The sequence below is a fragment of the Rhineura floridana genome, chromosome 3 (genome assembly GCF_030035675.1).
Source record: "Rhineura floridana isolate rRhiFlo1 chromosome 3, rRhiFlo1.hap2, whole genome shotgun sequence".
Lineage (NCBI taxonomy): Eukaryota > Metazoa > Chordata > Lepidosauria > Squamata > Rhineuridae > Rhineura > Rhineura floridana.
The window spans coordinates 207,299,514-207,322,438 of NC_084482.1; the positions used below are offsets into that span (position 1 = coordinate 207,299,514).

At 46.6% G+C, this 22,925-nt stretch overlaps 1 protein-coding gene and 1 pseudogene across 1 annotated transcript in view; both read right to left on the reverse strand.

Annotated features, from left to right (window-relative positions):
* LOC133378900 (uncharacterized) overlaps window positions 1–17,120 on the reverse strand; it is a 32,178-nt gene extending 15,058 nt beyond the window's left edge. Inside the window, 6 exon segments of the mRNA XM_061613516.1 lie at window positions 2,714–2,794; window positions 4,299–5,147; window positions 8,469–8,592; window positions 10,944–11,283; window positions 11,285–11,782; window positions 16,937–17,120. Of these exon segments, the coding sequence (XP_061469500.1) occupies window positions 2,714–2,794; window positions 4,299–5,147; window positions 8,469–8,592; window positions 10,944–11,283; window positions 11,285–11,676 (1,786 nt within the window). The 5' untranslated portion in view covers window positions 11,677–11,782; window positions 16,937–17,120.
* Window positions 17,121–19,845: 2,725 nt separating this feature from the next.
* LOC133382716 (5S ribosomal RNA) lies at window positions 19,846–19,964 on the reverse strand (annotated as a pseudogene).
* Window positions 19,965–22,925: the final 2,961 nt, after the last annotated feature.

A 22,925-nucleotide genomic window follows, 5' to 3' on the forward strand; every position in this document is an offset into this window, starting at 1 on the left:
AACTGATTGATTCCCTTCCTATCTGTTAGAACCATACGACATTGGAATCAATTACTTAGAGAGGTAGTGGGCTCTCTGACACTGGAGGCATTCAAGAGGCAGCTGGACAGCCATCTGTCGGGAATGCTTTGATTTGGATTCCAGCATTGAGCTGGGGGTTGGACTTGATGGCCTTATAGGACCCTTCCAACTCTACTATTCTATGATTCTACCAGTCTTCTGAGACTTGGTCCAACGTATTGCTATGCTTGCTGCTGTGGACAGCCACAGGTCTGCCTCCCACAAGGGTGAAATTTCATTTCTTTCTGGATAAGAGGTAGAAATGTACTGATATGGAAATGTAACTTGTTTGATGCTGATTCCTTGCAGTGTAACTTGTATAGTTCTAATGTCTAAGTCTAAACTAATAGAACATTATACTTTTAAGATATTTTAACTGTATACTGCAATATATTGACAGCCAGTGTGGTATAGTGGTTAAGGTGCTGGACTACAACCTGGGAGACCTGGGTTCAAATCCCCACACAGCCATGAAGCTCACTGGGTGATCTTGGGCCAGTCACTACCTCTCAGCCTCAGAGGAAGGCAATGGTAAACCCCCTCTGAATACCGCTCACCACGAAAACCCTATTCATAGGGTCGCCATAAGTCAGGATTGACTTGAAGGCAATCCATCCCACTGCAATGCATACTGATGGTGATATGTAATTCTGAGCAATAAGCCTGATATTTGAGTTCTAATCATAATTGATTCCACCTATTTGACTGAGGCATATACTGAAGATGTACCCATACGGACGTTATATACATACACACTGTAATGTACTTTGAACTGATTCTGATTCAATGGCTAACACTGTATGCAGTACTAGTAAGGATGTGTAATGTTTAAAGAATAAATCTTATAAGATTTTATAAGACAACCTGCTGTTCATTATTTTCCTGAAATCTCCCAAGCCCCAAGAAGTCTTGCGTGGGGCTGCCAACCTTAGCTTGCCTGTTCAGACAACTGCTGTCAGAAACTCTGTAAGCTTAGCTGAACACAACGTCCGACATACAAGGACTCTTGAGAAGCCAAAGGGCAATGGGGAGAACGTGAGAACCCTCGATCCTATGCATTTGTTAAGAAAGGGACCATCATGCCAGTTTCATAAACTAGATGGACCAATAATCTGAGTCAGTATAAGGCTGCTTCTATGTTACTCCTTCACATGAGTAGCTGGTGAACAGGACTGAAGTCTCCCCGCTTCTTTCCTCAACTCAGATATCATTCTAATTTCAACAAACACACAAAACACAGGCGTATTCAAAACCAAAATTTTTTAATCCCCCCCCCCACTGCTAATGTATTTGAGCCTTTGTAGAAGTGCGGAAAAACAGGGTTGGTGATTGGAATGTGCCATTCAGGGAGAAAAAAACACACACACCACAACAGCTTGGGGTGGGAGAGATCTTCCTTAGCGATGGCCTCTGCCAGGGATGGAGATGGACTATAGGCTATTCCATTAAAGGGAGAGGGGGGGCTTTTGTTAGTCCCCACCTTTCAGGAGACGAAGTCACCTGCTTCTTGAGTCCCCTAAAATCAGGACCACCAACATGTGAACTGTTGAGGCAAAGGAGGAAAAATGAGATGACAGGAAAGAACAGGGTTAAAATAAAATCCATTGTGATAACTTTGGAACTTACTATAACGTAAACGTTTGTAATAATATACGTGAAAGGCCGAAGCAGATGTGCAAGTAGTAGGATTTTTTTTTTAAAAAAAAATTACACCTTAAAAGGAAATAGGACTGCAACCAGAGTGGGCAGGGTGTGTGTGTTAACCCTCCCTGCCCTTGCAATCCTGGCAAAAATAGCCTCTGCTACTATAAGCCCTGCGGGAGAAGCTTCCGTTGGCGATTTTCAGGGAATGGGTTGCAGTAAGCAGATTATTCCATCAGAGCAAGGATTTTTGCTTGCACTATGGAACAATCTCCCCCATTCTCTCTCCCCGAACCCCTCAATCTGTTCTGGGAGTTCCTCTAACCCTCCAGAAGAGATTTGGGGGTGGTACAGAGGGGGGAGGAGGGGAAATCCCCTTGCACTAGTGCAAATCCTTGCACTAGTGCAAAAATGTGGTTGAATGCCACCCAATATTTATAAATAAATAAATACCTAAAGATCCAACAGCTGAAAAGATAAGTACTGTAGTTTTAAGAACAGCTGCTTTTTAAATGGTGGAATGATTTGTTAGTGATGTTTTAATGATGCTGAACAGAGCCCTGGGTGTCCATTTGGAACAACGGGCAGCATAAAAATCAATGAACCAATCAATCTGAGCAACAAACAAATAAATAAAATTAGAAAAGCAGGGTAAAAAACCAAAAATCTCTCTATACAAAAATTAAACAACCAATTTTCGATCTCAAACTGCCTTGACTGCATTAGCAGAAAAGCAGCAGCAAAATAAACTAAAATAAAAGCAACAATGCTTACTGGCCTACCTCTCAGGGCTGTTGTCAGGCTGACCTGACAAGTCACACTAAGTGCATTAACAGCAAACAAAAAAAGCGCGCTATTGTTATGACTATCGTTCTGTTATCCTTACGCTGGCCATTTGTGCTTCCAATGGGCCCCCCTGGTTCTGGCTCTTTGCTACTGGTGTACAGGACCACACAGAAGGAGACGCAGGTTTCTTTTCCCTCACTTCTGGACGCCCCCCTCAGCCGTCAGCAGGAAGGGCCTTGCACTTCCACATCATAGTCGTCATCTTCCTCGCACCTCTCCAGTTCACGCCTCTGGGCCCGGTAAGAAGCTGAAAGATGACAGAAAATGGTTTCATTGTGGATGCTTAAGGAAATGACCTGTTGTTACCCTGGTGGGATGGCCCAGGACTGATGGAATAATCTCCTCCTCTCCGCCCCCCACGTACCCCCTAAATCTGTTCTGGGTTTCCCCCCAACCCTCCAGAGCAGATTTGGGGATGGTGCGTGGCAAGTGTGTGAGGGCAAAATCCCTCTGTGCTAGTGCATCTTTTTCACAGAATGTTTCCCATAACCCTCACCGCTATGCCCATTATGAAGGGCCAAGTGAGGACCCGTGAGAAAATGCTGCCAGGGTATTATTACTTCCTAATTGGGTTGCTCCTGCTTAGGGACTCAGACAGCCACAGGCAAGAGTCCATTCCACCTGGCCACCTTCTCCCATTTTTCTTTTCCAACCGATACCCAACATTCTGTGGCTACTAGGCATGCTCAGTCCCCACACTGTTAACATTCAAGAGGAATGGAAGCACATTCCTGTTCACCCAGTCGTTTGACGGCTGAAAGAGACTCCTGCTGGCAACCTCAAAATGATTAGCTGTGAGCCTATGCGACTGTTTTTAAAGGTTTTTGGAATGGCGTTAATGTTTTAAAATGTTTTATTTTTAATAATGTTGTTTTGCTACTTTCTTGTCTCTCTGGGCCCCTTTGGAAGGAAGGGCAAGATCGAAATTTAATAGATCCTCCTCCTCCTCTTCTTTGCCCCCTGAGTTTTTTTTTTTAATTGCAAACCCTCGAGATTCTCCAGAGCTTGTTGATACGTCACTCATTTCTCAGTGGCCCTAGTTCATCTACAATCCCCACCTCCCAAGTTTGCTATTAACAGGAATAGTATTACAGCAGGAAAGGGCCGTCTTTGGTACTAGGAAAACAAAGCCGGGGACACCTTAAGCGATGAAGCTGCATAGCATTCAGCCCAAAACCAGGCAAAAGAAAAGTCAACTGGGAGCGCATTCAATCTATATCCTGCACCTTGTAGCTGCCTCACTCCCATGGTTGGCAAGCCAAGATGAAGACAGACGGATGCTCGAAAAAAGCATGGTGGAAGTATTTTGAATACATTCCAAGGGGAGAGTGGTGTGAGCTCAGGTCCTGCTTGCGGGCTTCCCACTGGGGCATCTTGTTGGCCACTGTGGGAACAGGATGCTGGTCTAGATAGGCCGTTAGCCTGATCCAACAGGGCTCTTCTTACGACCTAATGATTATTTTCCCTGCCCCCCCCCAAGGAAATTCATCAAAATTGCCTGTATACTTGTAAACTTAGCTATGCACTTCAGTTTCCATGCTGGTTATGGCGGAAGAGACACTCTTTTCCCCACTGCTACCATGGAAGCAAGCAGGCTGGGAGAGGAGGGAGGGAGCAACCTGTCCCTCCTATGCCAGCTCTCTCACCTTCAAGGAATTTCTGGTCGCCTACAGTGATGGGGCGAGTTGTTAAATAAATCCATGGAGAGCAGATGCCCACCATCATCATCAATAAGCAAAGGTTCCAATTACCCGGCAGGTGACGATCTTTGAAGGGGGGTCGGCCTGCTGCATCCCACACGCCCCGCATCCGGTTGAAGTAAGGGGGGATGACAGCAGGCTTCTCCTTTCCTTCTGCGGCAGGCCGGCCAGCTGCAAAAAAGTCCGTCTTCAACTGTTTCCACTTGGATCGCAGCTGGTCGATGTTCCTAATGTAGCCCTGAGCTTGGAGCTGGTCCTTAATTTTTTCCCAGTGTTGATGTCCTCTCTGGGAACTGCTGCTCATCAGAAGGGCCAGAGCGGGGCTCGCTTTGATGCCGTTCAGCAAGGCCACTACTTCTTTTCCTTCCCACCGCTGGCCGCGAATGCGAGGAACCATTTTGTGGAGGATGGTGCCACTCGCGTTGGGCGGGCCCAAGTGCTGAGTGCTACAGAAATAGAAACGTTTGTAGGGCCTCTCCCCGACATGGGTTCGTTGATGTACAAGGAGCTTTGCGCTACACAGGAAGTATTTCCCACAGACTTGGCATTTGACTGGCTTTATCCCCGTGCGAGTTCTCGTAGGGAGGGCGGAGCTCCTGCCATAAGAACCATAGGCGGTTCGTTTCTGACCGACATTGATCCCCGTCAGGGCTGTGCTAGGGGTTTCAACGGGGGTTCGGAAACCTCCCCCAGAACAATCCGATCCGTTTTCTTCCTCTACCAGGTACGTTTCCCGATGACACTCTGCTCTTTCCCGATTTGCCGAGGTGGTTTCCTCCACACAATCCTGGGGAAAAGTCTCCTCTGTCTTCCACACTGATGTCCTATGTGGGGATCCCATTTTGGAATCTTCCAGCATGTTTTCCTCCCCTTCGTGGATGGTCATCCACCCTTTGGCTGCTGGAGAGATAATGAGAGAACTCTAAACCAACTTAGGCCCCAAATATCTAAATGACTACCACTTTCCCTGTAGACCCTCTAGGGTGTTAAGATTAGCTGAGGGGGCCCTCTTGATAACTCGCAGCCCTCAAAAGTTTGGGGTGGTGGCGGCCCAGGGGAGGGCATTATCTGTAGCAGCCCCTAAATTGTGAAATCCCCTCCCCACAGAAGGGCATGTGGCATCTTCACTGTACTGCTTTCACCGTATGCTGAAGATACACCTCTTCACCCTGGCCTCTGGCAACTGATGTGTGTGTGTATGTGTGTGTTTTAGGACTCTCTCTAGTTGTGATTGTAATTTGTTTTAAGATTGTATTTTATATTGTTATGACCCACCCTGGGACCTTCTGGCAAAGGGTGGTTGATGATACTACTTACTACTACTACTACTCAGGGCCAGCTCTAAAGGGTGGCAAGGTTGGGCCCTGGCTGAGGGCCCCATGGCCCAGAGGGGCCCCTTTTTAGGGTGGGGGAGTAGTGCTCCCCTTCCGCTATCCGCAGCAGAATTGCAGCTGCAGATAGCACCACCCGCCCGTTCCCTCACTCCGCCTACCTTTCCTGTGTTTTGTGGCTGCACGTGCAGCACTGCCCTTAACTAAGATGGCGCCCAAGGTTTCCCTAAGAGGCTGAAGCGTCCGCCGGCATCTTGGCTGATGGCAGCCCTGTGTGTGCGTAGCACGCATGCGTGCCACCAACCAAAATGGAGGTGGAGGCTTCAGCCCTGTAGGGAAACCTCAGCTGCCATCTTGGTTAAGGGCAAAACACAGGACAGGAAGATAGGCGGAGCGAGGGAATAGGCGGGCAGTGTGATCCATGGCAGCGTGTGCTGGGGCACGGGGCAGGTTGGAGCCCAAGGGCCCCGGCATGCCTGGAGCTGGCCCTGATCATCATCATCATCATCATCTCTGGAGACTTGAGAGAAATGCAATTTGGAAACAGAGGGAAAACATTATCATTTGATAGAAAAGAATACATGTCCTTAAAAATCTTGTGAGAATGGAGTTCAGGAAGAGGAGAGTATAAAGAATACTGGCTTACCGCTAGGCATCACTGGGCACTAAATTATTCATTTTATTACCCTCCATTTAAAAAAATTAAATGTAAAAGACTTACAGTAAGTTGTAATATAAACTTACAATTGTCTGTGCGATCCCAGTGGGGCTAGCTGTCAGTGTTGATCAGCTGCTGGGCACTGACAGCAAGCCCTACTTGCAAAGGAAGAATGGGTAGCTCACTTTAATCTCCCGATTGTTCCTGTGGGGAAAATGGCCTCACTGACCAAATTGGGACCCACGCTGGAGCTAATTAAGGCCTGTGGGCTGGAGGTTCCCCACTCCTGTAATGGTGCCCCACAGTTAAATTAACAGGGGAGAGTATTCCAGTGTGCGTGTGTTTCTGTGGATTCCTGAAAAAGCTTGCTTTGAGCAAAACAGAAAAACACAGGTATTTTACACTGTTTCTCTTACCTTACACAAGGTCAAAATATTATGATATATTACAGGTGGACAACCTTTTTGGCTCCTGAGAATCACATGCAGCCAGGGTTGAGTGGCTGGGGCCTGCATGTCAGTGGAAAGGGTCCAGAACTGGTAGTGGGTACAGCAGTTGACATATAACCAGGAGGCCCTGTTCATGGTGCTGCCATTGGGTGGTGGCCCAGTTGGTGGTGGCCCCTGAGAGGGCCTTCTTGGTGAGGCTCCTCGTTTGTGGAATGCCCTCCCTGGTGACGTGCGTCTGTCTCCCTTTTTGTCAACATTCAGTATGATTTTAAAAACATTCTTGTTCACCCAGGTATTTGATGGCTGACAGAGGTTGTTCCCGACAACCTTGAAATTATTATTAGCTGTGAAGCTATGTGATTGTTTTCAGATGTTTTCAGATGTTCTTAGTTTTTTTTTAACTGCATTGTTTTGTTACTTTGTCGTTTGCTACCCTGGGCTCCTTTGGGATGAAGGGGCGGGATAGAAATTTAATAAATTATGCTGACGCTCATAATAATAATAATAATAAAAATGGAAAATGGACTGCCTTCAAGTTGATTCTCACTTATGGTGAGAATTAGGGTTTTCGTGGTTCATTCATTCGTTAAGAGGTATTCAGAGGGGGTTGACCATTGCCTTCCTCTGAGGCTGAGAGGCAGTGACTGGCCCAAGGTCACCCAGGGAGCTTCATGGCTGTGTGGGGATTCGAACCCTGGTCTCCCAGGTCGTAGGACAACACTCTAACCACTACACCACACTGGCTGTCAACAACAACAACAACAATAATACCACCACCCAAGGCCAATCAGGCTATTTTGGGACCTGATGCAGAACTTCCCTCAGCGCCTCTCCCATTCCCTGGTAGTGTACATGCACACACACATGCACACACACACTTAAAATATCCCTGATTTCTACACCATACATTGGACGCATGTAGCTTCCTCCAGAGACACCTGGGAGCTATAGTTTGATAAGGTGGTAGCTCTGCGAAGGGAAACTACAGTTCCCAGGATTCTTTGCAGGAAGCCCTGGGCTTTAAGTGTGCTGGTGTGGATGTGAACAAACACTTGTCTGCAGTGTTAGTCCTACTCCAAGTAGACATGCTGAAGTTAAGAAACATCAGTAGCTTAGGTTCATTAATTTCACCACTCTGAGTAAAACTTCGTTGAACACAACCAGTTACAAGTAGCTGGCGTGGGAGGGACAAAAGAAAATTCTTCACACAGGGTCTGACTCCAAGATGTTGCATAAGTTTCCAGAAATTCTCACAATAAAAATAAGGCCCAAAAAAGGCATTAAGGGTAATTGTTTTACCTGTACCAAAATGACAAGGGTAATTATTTTACCCTATGAGAAAAGTTGGTAGGAAACCCCTTACTTTTACTCCACTGTCAAACAGTTCTTACCATTAAGCAGTTTCAATATTTATTATTACTATTATTATTATTATTTGATTTATATCCCGCCCTTCCTCCCAACAGGAGGATTTTTATTTTTAGTACATTTATATCCCACGTTTCCTCCAAGGAGCTCAAGGTGGCACACACATGATTCTCCCTCTTTATCCTCACAACAACCCTGTGAGGTAGGTTAGGCTGAGAGATTGTGACTTGTCCACGGTCACCCAGCGAGCTTCATGGCAGAATGGGGATTTGAACCCAAGTCCCAATCTAGGTCCCAGGTCCTAGTCTAACACTGTCTAACTACCACACTATGCTGAATGATGACAATAATAATCATAATAATGATATAAGTAGGCCCAAAACAGCACATGATTCCCCCCACCCCCGTCGCTTACCCAACAGGCCAGCATTTCCATCATCCTTTTCCGGCTTGGTGTCCACGCACAGCTGCCTCTGCTTGCCCACAGACGGAGGCCGGCCTCCCTCGGATGAACTCCCAGCCACCTCCTCAAATGGCCCCTGAAACAGCAGAGAGGAACCCGGTTAGGGTAGAGTGACAGGGCCAAGATGGCCAGTGACAAGCTGAAAGGCTTGATCCTCTGCGTCAGTGTTCTTCAGCCTCGAGTCCCCTTGGACTCCAGCTCCCATCATCCCGTCATCTCAGTCAACGGTCAGGGGTTATGAGAGTTGCTGTCCAGCAACAGCTGGAGACCCAAGTCTGAAGAACACTGCTCTACACAACATAAGAAGAGCCCGGCTGCTGGATCAGAACACTTTCCTCTTTCCTCCTGCCTGCCTCTGTTTCTCTCACACTCCTGGGGCACACGCACACATGCCTGTCAGCCGCAGGCCTTGCACATTCGATCACCTGATGCATGACCTCGGGTTTGTAGTGGACAGCACGATGAAAATGTCGACCCAGTGTGCGGCAGCTGTGAAAAAGGCAAATTCCATGCTAGCGATAATTAGGAAAGGTATTGAAAATAAAACAGCCGATATCATAATGCCGTTGTATAAATCTATGGTGCGGCCGCATTTGGAATAATGTGTACAGTTCTGGTCGCCTCATCTCAAAAAGGATATTATAGAGTTGGAAAAGGTTCAGAAGAGGGCAACCAGAATGATCAAGGGGATGGAGCGACTCCCTTACGAGGAAAGGTTGCAGCATTTGGGGCTTTTTAGTTTAGAGAAAAGGCGGGTCAGAGGAGACATGATAGAAGTGTATAAAATTATGCATGGCATTGAGAAAGTGGATAGAGAAAAGTTCTTCTCCCTCTCTCATAATACTAGAACTCGTGGACATTCAAAGAAGCTGAATGTTGGAAGATTCAGGACAGACAAAAGGAAGTACTTCTTTACTGAGCGCATAGTTAAACTATGGAATTTGCTCCCACAAGATGCAGTAATGGCCACCAGCTTGGACGGCTTTAAAAGAAGATTAGACAAATTCATGGAGGACAGGGCTATCAATGGCTACTAGCCGTGATGGCTGTGCTGTGCCACCCTAGCCAGAGGCAGCATGCTTCTGAAAACCAGTTGCTGGAAGCCTCAGGAGGGGAGAGTGTTCTTGCACTCGGGTCCTGCTTGCGGGCTTCCCCCAGTCCCCTGGTTGGCCACTGTGAGAACAGGATGCTGGACTAGATGGGCCACTGGCCTGATCCAGCAGGCTCTTCTTATGTTCTTAAGGAGCTCAAGGTGGTGTACATGGCTCTCCCTGCACCTCCATTTTATCCTCAGAACAACCCTGTGAGGTAGGTGAGGCTGAGAGGCAGTTGACACCCAGCGAGCTTTTGTGGCTGAGTAGGGACTTGAACCCTGGTCTCTTCCAGATCATAGTCTGACACTCTAACCACTGCACCACACTGGCTCTCTTCCCTCAGAGAGGTCTGGAATAATGACATGGCAGAAACTAGACGTTGTGAGCAAAGGCCTCTCGTAACCAAGCCTTGTTCCAGCAATTGTAAGGTGGGGCGGGTTGGGATGCCACAAAAAATGATGGGGAATATTCGGAGAAATATCTGACAACAAGGCCTTCTTTTTTCTACAGTGGCAAGACAAAACAAATTATCCCGGATCTCCTTCAGAGAGTCAGAGACAGCTTCTCCAACCTGGAGCCCTCCAGATGTTGCTGGACTACAACTCCCATCATCCCTGCCCATTGGCCATGCTGGCTGGGGGCTGATGGGAGTTGTAGTCCAACATTTGGAGGGTCACAAGTCCGTCGCCCTAATTCCCGGAACGGAGATAATGAAAACATCTCCTGAAAATATCAGGAAAATATACCAGCCACATCAGATGCAGTAGAATACGAGAAGATAAATCTCACTGTCCACAAAAACAGATGAAAAATGTAACTCCTTGGAGTGTTGAAGATGGTTTACTCATAGCAAGTCCCTCAGTTCTCATCAGCAAATTCGTATCGGAGATAAATCATATAACTTGAGGATGGAGGACCTGCGGCCTTCCAGATGTTGCCTGATTCCAACTCTCATCATTCAAAGCCAGCCTTTCCCAATCTTTGGGTTCCCAAAAGTTGCTGGACTACAATTCCCATCATTCCTGATCACTGAGCACATTGGCTGGGGTTGATGGGAGTTGTAGTTCAGCAACACCTGGGGACCCAAAAGTTGGGAAAGGCTGTTCTAGGCCATTGGCCATGCTGGCTAGGGCTGATGGGAGTTGGAATCCAACAATATCTGGAGCGCCACAGCGCCACATTGGTTCCCCATCCCTGGACTACAACTCCCATCATCCCTGAGCATTAGCCATGCTCGCTGAGGTTGATGGGTGTTGAGGTGGAAGAAGGCTGGGCAAAGACCCCAAACATTAAGGCCACCACAGGGAACAAGATGGTGAAATGCATTTCCTACCTGGCTTTCCTGGCTTTGGGCCACTTCCTGCCTCTTCAGGAAATCCTCAGCCAGGGCCACCGCTTGGGAGCAGGTCTCTGGCCCGCGTTCTCTGACCCAGCTCTGGATGTGGGACGGCAAGATAGTCAGCAGCTGCTCCAGGATCAGCAGCTCCAGGATCTGCTCCTTGGACTGCCGTTCAAATTTCAACCACTTGCAGCAAAGTTCCTGAAGTCGGATGTAAGCCACTCTGGGCCCTTCGGCCTCCAGGTAGGAGAAACGCCTGAAGTGCTGGCGGATCCTCTCCCGGCTCATGGCGTCCCCTCGCAAGATGGCCGCCTTCACCATCCCATAATCCTCCGTCTCTGGCCTGGAGCCTGCGAAAGTTCCGCTCGGCTTCTCCGCTGAGAGCCGGCACGAGTCGGGCCACCCACTCTTCCCGGGGCCACTGGCAGGCTTCGGCCACTTGCTCGAAGGAGGCCAGGAAGCCCTTGGCATCATCCCACGGAGAGGACTTCTCTGGAAATGCCCAGTCTGGGCAAGGAGACTCCACCGTCTTCAGGAACTCCTGCCATTGGACTTCCCAGAGCTCCAGTGAACTCTCATTAGGTTCTTGCTTGATTTGCTCCCCTGGCATTCGTTTAAGAAATTCCTGGATATTCCCAGCCTGGAGGACATGAGGGATTTTTTCTGTTCCTGGGGACAACACCTCTCCCGATCTGGGGCCTGTGGGGTTCTGATCCCCCCTTTTCATCTTTGAGGGGCTTCACCAAAAACAACAACCCACAAGTAGAAACTTGAGAATAAGAATAAATTTCAGCAATCTAAGGAGGCGTGTCAAGCTTCCACCTGGGAAGAGACTGAAAAAGGACACAAAAGAAGAATGACCACAAATAAAAAGTTGAATGTGTAAAGCTATTAGATACACCAGAACGGCACTAAAAACACTTTAAAACATCATAAAAACAGACTTTAAATATATTAAAACAAAACATCCTTAAAAACACATTAAAACAAAATATATTTAAAAACATTTTAAAAAAACTTTTAAAAACTTCTTTAAAAAAAGCTTTAAAAAGCAATTGCTTAAAAAGCAATTCCAGCACAGATGCAGATTGGGATAAGGTCTACTTAAAAGTCTTGTTGAAGGAGGAAGGTCTTCAGTAGGCACCAAAAAGATAACAGAGATGGCGTCTGCCTAATATTTAAGGGGAGGGAATTCCACAGGGTAGGTGCCACCACACTAAAGGTCCACTTCCTATGTTGTGCAGAACAGACCTCCTGATAAGATGGGATCTGCAGGAGGCCCTCACCTGCAGAGCGCAGTGATCGACTGGGCATATAAGGGGTAAGACGGTCTTTCAGGTATCCTGGTCCTGAGCTGTATAGGGCTTTGTACACCAACACTAGAAACTTGAACTTGGCCCGGTAGCAAAAGGGCATCCAGTGCATCCAGCCCATCGCTGAGTCCAGGCAGTGGCCCAAGACTTGCACAGCCTCTCCCGATTCAGATGTTACAGAGAAATGGAGCTGAGTATTGTCAGCATCCTGCTTTATTCCCCATGGACCACGTGAAAATCACTGATGGTCTTGGCGGACCACTAAATTATTTTTTTGCCTGTTGCATTGCTAGATGTGATATTATTTTTAATTTTTTATTCTGTTATTTCTTACATTGCATTTCATTGTATTACACTGACATTCCGCAGAATTCATCCTGTAACACAACAAAATACAATCGAAGAGATAAAACAAGCAATTAAAAATGCAAACTGAAAAATAATCTGAAAATTTAACGCAATGGATGTGCCATCTCCCCTCATCAATGAAAAATCCACACACAAGTCACGAAGCTCGTGAACAACTGGTAGTCCGAAGATGACAGTTTGGGAACCCCTGACCCAGAGACTACCAACTCCCATTGTCCCCGACTGGGACTGACCGAGACATTTTGCTGCCTGAGCCAAAGGCCAGATAGCCTCCGCTGATCAGACTGGCAGCTGGATCTTATTTCAGCCCTGGCAATGGGACAAATAACCCTGTGGAATTCCCTGAGTGTTGGACTACAGCCTGGGAGACCAGGGTTTGAATCCCCACACCGCCATTAAGCTCATTAGATGACCTTGGGCCAGTCACTGCCTCTCGGACTCAGAGGAAGGCAATGGTAAACCCCCTCTGAATACTGCTCACCATGAAATCAGTCGGGATCGACTTGAAGACAGGCCATTTCCATTTCAAATATTAGACAGGCGCCATCTCTGTTATCTTTTTGGCGCCTATTGAAGACCTTCCTCTTTCAACAAGCCTTTTAAGTTGAGACCTTGTCCCAGTCTGTGTCTGTGTTGGAATTGCTTTTTAAGATGTTTTTAAACCTTTTTTTAAAAAAAAAAATGTGTTTTTTGCCTTTTTTTAAAAAAAAGTTGTTTTGAAGCCTTTTAAAAAATGTTTTTAAATATGCTTTGTTTTAATGTATTTTAAAGTCTGCTTTTCTGATGTTTTAAAGTGTTTTTAGTGCTTTTGTTTGCTGCCCTGGGCTCCTGCCGGGAAGATGGGCGGGATATAAATCAAATAATTAACAGACAAACAAACAAATATCCATCCTCTCGAGGGCAACAGCCTAGCTTAGTAAGTGCAAGGCAGGGAATGTGGCCCACACAGTGCTGTCCTCCCAAAACCTCGACGCCACTCCCCAGCATCTGCCATCTGAGGCAGCCGCCCCACTCTGCCCAATGGTAGGACCGTCCCCGTCCCTGACCATCAGCAGTGCTAGTTTGGGCTGATTGAAGTTGGGAGTCCACGAACATATGAAGGGCATCAGGTGGGAGGAAGCGTAAAGATGCCAGGTGATCTCAGAGATGACTCGATCTTCCAAGGCATGGTTTGGCACAGAGCTGGGGAACCTGAGCCCTCCATAATGCTCATCGTTAGGGATGGAAGGATTTTGGTTCTCTCTGTTTTTCATTTTTTCCAATTCAGTCGTGCAGCAGTTTGCAATTTATTCTTTCAAAAATCCGCATGGAAATTCTTCAGCATTCTAGTGCAACTTTTCCCTAACCAATACATTTCTGGATGCAGTTTGGACTAATGTATACATTTCCCCAAGCAATTTCTCCTGATGCAGCGGTTCCCAAACTGGTCAGCGGGCATCCAGTGGCCCATGAACTTCATCCATGTGGTCTACAGCATGGCTGCATTGAATTATTTGTGAGGAAGGCGATTTCTGATTCTTGGCTTTCGGTGTCATTTCTTGCTTTATAATCAATGTAATATTGCTAGCTTAAAATAAATTAGTTATATGAGGTTTGAAAGTAGAAAATATATTAAGGAACTATGTTTGACTAGAAACGAAAGTAACAACTGCTGACAGTTTGCGATTAAGCTTGATCAGCAGTTGCAAATATTGCAATGTAGCAGAAAGAAATGAGAAGTATATGAGGCTATTGGACTGTCTAAGTATCTTGTGTTATTTTCCATGTAAACATGATGAGACAAAGGGGCAAGGCCCAGATGCATCTAAAGGGGCTAGGCCAAAATACATGTTGGTACATGGTAAAAGGGAAGGAGGCTGGATATGGACAAATCTAGAAGGGAAATGGGTTGGATATAGATGAATCTAGCTATGTAAGATTGATTATAAAAAGCTGTGCTGTGCTGTGATTTGGGAGCGTGGCTTTTTGCCTTGTGCCTGCTCTTGCAATAGCGCTATTGGTCTATGTATTTTGGGCAATAAATTCTGTTCCTTGATGCACCTCCATTTGTCTGGAAAGTTTTTCCCTCCACATTTGCATTGAGTTTTTATTCTTTCTTTTATTTCTTATTCTGCCTTTTATTATATTGCAGTTTGAATACAATAAAATACAATGTAGAAGAAATAAAAACAACAAAAATACATTTAAAAGTCATACAGCACCTTCTGCATTACAACAGCTATAACAGGCAGACAAATCAGAGTTGGACTACAACTCCCATCATCCCCAGATAGCATGGCCAATAGCCTGGGATGATGGGAGTTGTAGTCTAACAGCATCCAAGACCATCAGCAATTTTCAAGTGGTTCATGGGGGAAGGGTTTGGGAACTACGGTCCTAATGCATTTTTGTATGTAATTTTTGCTAATATACTCCTTTTTATGCACACTTCCCCTAAGAAATGTATTTTGTAAACATTGGTTGGTTGCATCTCAAAATCTAGATAAATGCGAATTTCAAAGGAAGGCTGTTTCGGTTCTCATATTGTTTTGGAAAGTGCAAATTTGACAAATTCAGTTTTAAATGTGAACCGAATCAAATATCTCCCCCACTACTACTCATAACAGAATCATAGAATAGTAGAGTTAGAGGGGGCCTCTAAGCCATCAAGTCCAACCCCCTGCTCAATGCAGGAACCCAACTTAAAGCATACCTGACAGGTGGCTGTCCAGCTGCCTCCAGTGTTGGAGAGCCCACCACCTCCCTAGGTCGTTGGTTCCAATGTTGTACTGCTCTAACAGGAAGTTTTCCTTAATGTTCAGTTGAAATCTGGCTTCCTGCAACTTGAGCCCATTATTCCGTGTCCTGCACTCTGGGACGATCGAGAAGAGATCCTGGTCCTCCTCTGTGTGGCAACCTTTCAAGTATTTGAGGAGTGCTATCATATCTCCCCTCAGTGTTCTCCAGGCTAAATATGCCCAGACGAAGAGATGTTGAGTGTGGAGATGTGTCAACAGGAAACAGGGCTATTCAGTTCCCAATTACAGTTATGATATCTGTATATATTGATTAGGAATTTGTGTTGATGGCTTTACTGGAGTTTTTGGTAATACTTGTGTTTTTTTAACTTGTTGTACCCCGCTTTTATATATTAAGCAGCACAGAAATGATCATAAATAAAAACAAAAAAATACATCTAGGAATAAAATGAAGTTTTGCTTTTATTTTAAAGAAAGCATATACGAATGTGCCTCTGAGCTGAATGCATTTCCCCCTCCCCACTAAGTAAGGACAATAGTTCAGTGACAATGCACTTGCTTTGCACACAGAAGGCTCCAGGTTCAATCCCTGATCTCTCTAGGTAGGGTTGGGAATGTCCCCAAGTCTGAAACTCTGGAGAGCTGGTGCCAGTCAGTGCAGGCCAGTGTTCTTCAACCTCTGGTCCTCAGATGTTGCTGGACTACAACTCCCATAATCCCCAGCCAGTTGGGGTGGGTCTGTCTCAGTATAAGGCAGCTTCCCATCTTTCTCTTTAAACAGAGGGCCATAGCACAGTGGTAGAGCAGAGGCTTTGCATGTGGGAGGTCCCAGGTTCAATCTCTGGAACCTCCAGGTAAGGCTGGGAAACTGTGGACAATACTGAGCTAGACGGACCAAGGATCTGACTCTGTATAAGCAGCTTCCTATATAGAAAGACCCCCCCACACACAGAGTGGTGTAGCAGCAAATTCAGAAGTGCAGGGTCCCTTCACGATAGTTATAGCCACGTCCCCTCCCCTAGGAGCCAATAAACATGCAAGGGAAGTGTTAGCTACTGAAAAGAGTCTTCTCAGTGGCTCTCTCACCTCCTTTCACTCTGATTGGTTCCAATAATCAGGAAAGGTCAAAGAAGCATGTTAGAATACCCTTCTCAGTGGCTAACACATCCCCTTGTCATGTTGATTGACTCATAGGATGCTGGAGACACAGGGGCCCTGCTGGAACCCGGCTCCCAAAAAAGTAAGGCGTCTAAGACCCCCCCCCCCGGACAACTACACTCCTCTCTCTCTCTCTCTCTCTCTCTCTCTCGCACACACACACAGACACAATCTGAAAGAGGCATATCCGGACAGACTCATTTCCTAGTGTGCATTACCCAAGAGACAAGGGAACAAAAACACTTGCAAAGATCTTCCCACCGAGAAAGAGCAGCGTGAGAGGGGAAGGTCACCAGGCACCCTTTGCAACTGGCCAAAGCGGAGAGCGGAAGGGAGGGGGGAGAATAATATGCAATCTCCTCTTGTCCCTCCCTCTTGCAAATGCATCCACCCCACCCCCCATACACACCTTTCCAGGCTGGGTCTTCCTCCCCTCTCTTGTTTTCTGCTGCAAAGAAATTCAAACCCCTTTGCAAGACCATCCCAGGGAGCTAGGAGGACCCGTCTTCCTCGTCGCCTCTCTAGGAATGCAAACTCTCTCCGTGTAACCCCTTAGAGGATGATTCTCCCCCCTCCCCCAAAGCCAAGGGAAAAGGAGAAGGAGGGCAGATCCCCCCCTTTTGCTTGCAAACCCTCTCTCTCTCTCTCTCACTTGTTGGACTACAACTCCTATCATCCCCAGAAAGCACGACCAGTGGCCTGGGATGCTGGGAGTTGTAGTCTTAACAACATCTGGGGACCCCCCCCCCCCAAGGCTGAAGAGCTGTGCTCTAGATTAATTCTTCTGTGCCAGATGCCATCAGTTTTACATCCTTTGTTGCTACTGGGGGTCTTTTTATAGGTGAATGACCAGCGGAGATTCAACTGGTGAAGCTTTCCCATATCCGTGGGTGTATTATCCTCCTGACACGCGATTGTTAAAGGCAGAGGAGCCCTCCTGCAAGGGGGGTAGGGTGGGGAAGCGGTGACTGACTGCTGTGTTGTTTTAATGGGATTGTTTGAATTATGGATGTTCGTATTTTAATGTTTTAATAGGATTGCTTTATTGTGTATTTTAATTATGGATGTTTATATGTTAATGTTTTAATAATAGGATTGTTTTATTGTGTATTTTAACGATGGATATTTATATTTTAATGATTTAGTGGGATTATTTTATTGTGTATTTTAATTATAGATGTTTATGGCATTAAGCAGGATATAAATAAATTTATGGGGTTTTTTTTAACTGATGTTTTTATTGCTCTGATTGGAATTTTATATAGTATGTACTGCCTTGCTGTATCTTTAGGAAAGTGTGGCCTTTACAAATATTTAAATAAATAAATAAACCATAGTATAAAAAAAGCCCTTCGTGGATTAGATTAAGAGGCCCATCTATTCTGACCTAAACAAGAGCCAGTGTGGTGTAGCGGTTAGAGTGTCAGACTAGGACCTGGGAGAGACCAGGGTTCAAATCCCCATTCTGCCACAAAAGCACAGTGGGTGACCTTGGGCCAGTCACCATCTCTCAGCCTAGCCTACCTCACAGGGTTTTTGTGAGGATAAAATGGGGAGTGAGAGAAGCACATACAACCCCTCGAGTCCCTTGGAAAAAAGACATCATGTTAATATAATGATAAAGAAATAAAAACACACAAAATACCACCAGAGGCGCCACCTTTATACTCCTGTAGCCAATTCAACTCGACAAGTTTCTCCCATCACTGTCTGCTAAGGAGGGGTGAGGAGGTGGTGACTACTAGCTTCTGATGTGTATTATAGACCGGGGTGGCAGGGCAGCGGAGGGACGAGTGGCAATTACTGTGATAAGGACCTAAGAAGAGCCTGCTGGATCAGGCCAACAATCCATGTAGTGTAGTCCAGCATTCTGTGCTCACAGTGGCCAACCAGCTGACCATGGGAAAAGCCCTCACTTTGGATGGCTTAAAAAGAGCATGAGACAAATGCGCAAGGCTATCAGTGGCTACTAGCCATGATGGCTATGGTCTACCTCCACTATCAGAGGCACTACAGACTCTGGGGATCACAGGTGGGGACAGCAGAGCTGCTGCCCTCGGGTCCTGCTTGTGGGCTTCCCAGTAGGGGCATCTGGTTAGCCATTGTGAGAACAGGATGCTGGACTGGATGGCCTGATCCAGGGCCATTGCTAGGCATGACTGGGCCCTTGGGCACCAGCCTGCCCCAGTATTGCGGCACTGTAGCCCACCCCCCCCCTACAGGCAGCGTGGGGCTAACCTTGCTGTGGATTGTGGAGAGGGAGATCCCAACCACCCCTGTGTTCCTGCTAGGAGGAAGGGCGGGATACAAATTAAATAAATAAATAAATACAGAGAGTGTAGGCTTCAGTAAGCCCACCCGCCCACCATACCTACTTCTCATGTCTGTGAATGACGTGTGCACATAGCGCACATGCCTGCCATCAACTGAGATGGCAGCAGGGACGACAGCTCCTTAGAGAAGCCCCCGCCACCATCTTGGGTTATGGCAGGCATGTGCGCACAGCTCGCAGGGCATTCACACTGATGGGAGAGATAGATGGGGTGGGCAGGTGGGCTTATTGAAGCCCACACTGTCTATATTGGGTGTGTGCATGCCTGGGAGACCCCTCTCTGCGATCCACGACAGGGTTGAGTTGCAGGACTCAATGCTGCCACAGATCACGGAATGGGAGCGCCGCCCCCCCCACCTTAAGGAGGGGCCCCAGGGCCCAACCTGGCTGCCCTCTGGTGCCAGCCCTGGCCTGATTGAGGAGCCTCTTCTTATGTTCTTCACTACTGGCCCTGATGTGTGGTAACAGGGGAGGGGAGGTGGCAACTCTTAGCCTCTCACGTGTGTTTCAACACCACCACACTGTTTTAGGAACTTTTAATTTGCATTAGTTGCCATTTCATATTCTGTCACATGCACAGAGGGGGGTTATTAGGGAGAAAGAAAGGGGGAATCCTCTGCCCCCTTTTTTCCAATGGGGAAGGAATTACAGTCCATTGATACCAGGAGCAAGCCTGGACTCATCACGGAGACAAACAACAGATTCATAGCTTAAGGTTTTTTGACAGCGATTCTTTCAACTCATCCTAAGCGGTTTTTCTAACCTCATTTCTTAGACTGGAGCGCCCTCTGGAGTTTTAAATATTTCCTGCAGTCGACGGATTTTCTTTTTCCCTTCACTGGGTCCTTCCTGGTTCTAGATTGTTGTTGTTCTATGCCTTCAAATCGATTACGACCTATGGTGACCCTATGAATCTTTTTTGGATATAGTCATAGGGCTTTCATGGTAAGAGGTATTCAGAGGTGGTTTCCCATTGCCTGTCTCTAAGCATACGGCGCCCAGTAGTCCCAGGAGGTCTCCCATCCAAGTACTAACCAGGCCTGACCCTGCTTAGCTTCCGAGATCAGACGAGATCGGGCATGTTCAGGGTAGTATGGCCATTGGTGGTTCTAGATTAGGGATGGAAAATTCTGTCAGTTTCAGTTCTCTCAGTTTCTCATTTTTCCAGTTTTAAATTCATTTCCCCACATTTCTGCAGCAATTTAATTTTTTTAAAAAAAATCCTCATGAAAACTCTCCAGCATTTAGTGCTAATTTCTCCTAATGAACACATTTTTGTAGGCAGTTCTGACTAGTGTGCACATTGCTGCAAGCAATTTCTCATCGCAGCATGCATTTTCGTGTGTCGTTTCCACGCATGTATTCATTTTTATGAGCACTTGCCTCTAACATAAGCATTCTGTAAACATTGGTTGGCAAACTGCATTGCAAATTTCAAACAAGTGTGACTTGCAAAGGATGGTTGTGTTTTGGAAAGTACATTCAGCTACAGTTTCCTCACCCATCAATTTCAATTTCCTCACCCATCCCTATTCTAGATAGCCTCTCATTGCAAGCATGCAAGGATATCAGCTGCTTTGGAGCAGACAAATAGTGTTTGAATAATAACTAATTTATTTGAATCATGCCTGCAAGATCCTCCCTGATTGCTCCAGTCTTACCTGGACTGCTGGAGATTTTCATCTGGCTTTCCTGTAGCTCAATGCTTTGAGAACACCAGAGGACCCCTGCTACATCAGACCATCTTCTCCAGGATCTCACACCGGCCAACCAATTGCCAAAGGAAAGCCTGGAAACAGAGCCTGGGTGCAACAGCAACTCTCCCCCAGGTACTTAACTGGTCTTAAAATGAATTATGAATTTCCTCAACACTGTAAGTTCCTTGTCTGTTTATAATGACGACTCCCCTGCTTGTGTTCCTCAGCAACTGATATTCAGGCTCTGTACATGCCATACATTTAATGCACATTTCCACCTCCTCCACAGAATCCTGGGAACTGTAGTTTCTTAAGGGTGTTGGGAATTGTAGCCCTCTGAAGGGTAAACTACAGTTCCAAGGACTCTTTGGGGGAAGCCATGTGCTCTAAAGGGACAGAGCCTCTGCCCTCCATCCAAGGTGGCCATGGCTCAACCCTGTCCCTGTTCCCTCTTCCTCATCTGTCTGAGAGTGCCACTGCAGGCCTGTCCATATTGAAAACTGCAGGACTCATGACAGCAGGTGGCTTACCAGTAGTGTAGTGCCAAATTTAGAAGTGCAGGATCCCTTCATTATAGTCACAGCCATGCATGTTTGGCCTTCCTCTTTTTCTACTCCCTTCTGTTTTCCCCAGCACTATTGCCTTTTCTAGTGAATCATGTCTTCTCATGATGTGTCCAAAGTATAACCTAAGTTTCATCATTTTAGCTTCTAGTGACAGTTCTGGTTTAATTTGTTCTAACACCCATTTTTTTGTCTTTTTCACAGTCCATGGTATGCGCAAAGCTCTGCTCCAGGACCACATTTCAAATGAGTTGATTTTTCTCTTACCCACTTTTTTCACTGTCCAACTTTCACATCCATACATAGAGATCAGGAATACCATGGTCTGAATGATCCTGAGTTTAATATTCAGTGATACATCTTTGCATTTGAGGACCTTTTCTAGTTCTCTCACAGCTGCCCTCCCCAGTCCTAGCATTCTTCTGATTTTTTGACTGTTGTCTCCATTTTGGTTAATGACTGTGCCAAGGTATTGATAATCCTTGACAAGACCAATGTCCTCCTTGCCAGCTTTAAAGTTACATAAAATGCCAGATGTGTCTCTGAGGAGAGGGAATTCTACAACTTATGGGCTGCCACAGCGAATGCCCTCTCCCAGGCCACAGTCCTGAACTTTCAAAAGTGGTGGAACTACCAAGAGGGCTCCTGCCAATCTCAACACCTAAGAGGGTTTGTAGGGAAGTATATTTGGGGCCCAAGTTATTTCGGGCTTTAAACGCAAGCATGAGCAACTTGACTTGGGCCTGGAAACAAAATGGCAACCAATGATTATGAGATCTAAATGGTTATATGAGATCTGAATGGAACCCCAGCCAATAAGCTGGCTGCTGCATTTTGGACCAGTTGAATTTTCCGAGTCATCTTTAAGGACAGCCCCACGTGGAGTGCATTCCAATAATTCATTCTGGAAGTTACCAGAGCATGGAGTACAGTGGCCAAGGCATCTCTGTCCAAAAGGGGCCAAAGCTGGCGAACCAGCCAGAGGTGGGAAAAGGCATTCCTAGCCACTGAGGCTACCTGAGCCTCTAGTGACAAGGCTGAATTCCGGAGCACCCCCAGGTGACAGACCTGATCCTTCTGGGGGAGTGGATCCTCATCCAGGACAGGCTGTCTCTCCACCTTCCAAACTCAAGACACATAACACCTCTGTCTTTTCAGGATTCAGCCTCAATTTATTGGTCCACATCCAGCCTCAGTTTATTGGCCCACTGCATCCAAGCACTGGTCTAACACTTCAACCAGCTCTACCAATTCAGATGGAATAGAGAGAGCTGGGTTTCATCTGCATATTGGTGATACTTCACTCTGAAACTCCTGATGACAGCTCCCAGTGGCTTCATATAGATGTTAAAAAGCATGGAGGACAAGATGGAACCCGGAGGGACACCACAGGACAACTTCCATAGTGCCAAACAGTAGCCTCCCCAGAACTACTTACTGAAAATGACCCTGGAGGTAGGAGTGGAACCACTGAAGCAGAGTTCCTTCAAGCCCAACCTCCCTGAGATGCTACAGAAGGCTACAATGGTCATCAGTGTCAAAATCTGCCAAGAGATCAAGGAGAATGAGCAGGGTCACACTCCCCCCATCTCCCTCCTGACAAATGTCATCAACCAGGTTGATCAAGGTAGTTTCAGTGCCACGACTGGGCCTGAAGCCAGACTGGAATGGATCCAAGTATTCCGTTTCCTCCAAGCATGCCTGAAGCTGGACTGTCACCATCTTCTCAAGCACTTTGCCCCAAAGTGATATTTGCCACCATGTGATGGTTCAACATTTCTGGGTCCAGGGGCACTCAGGGGCGGT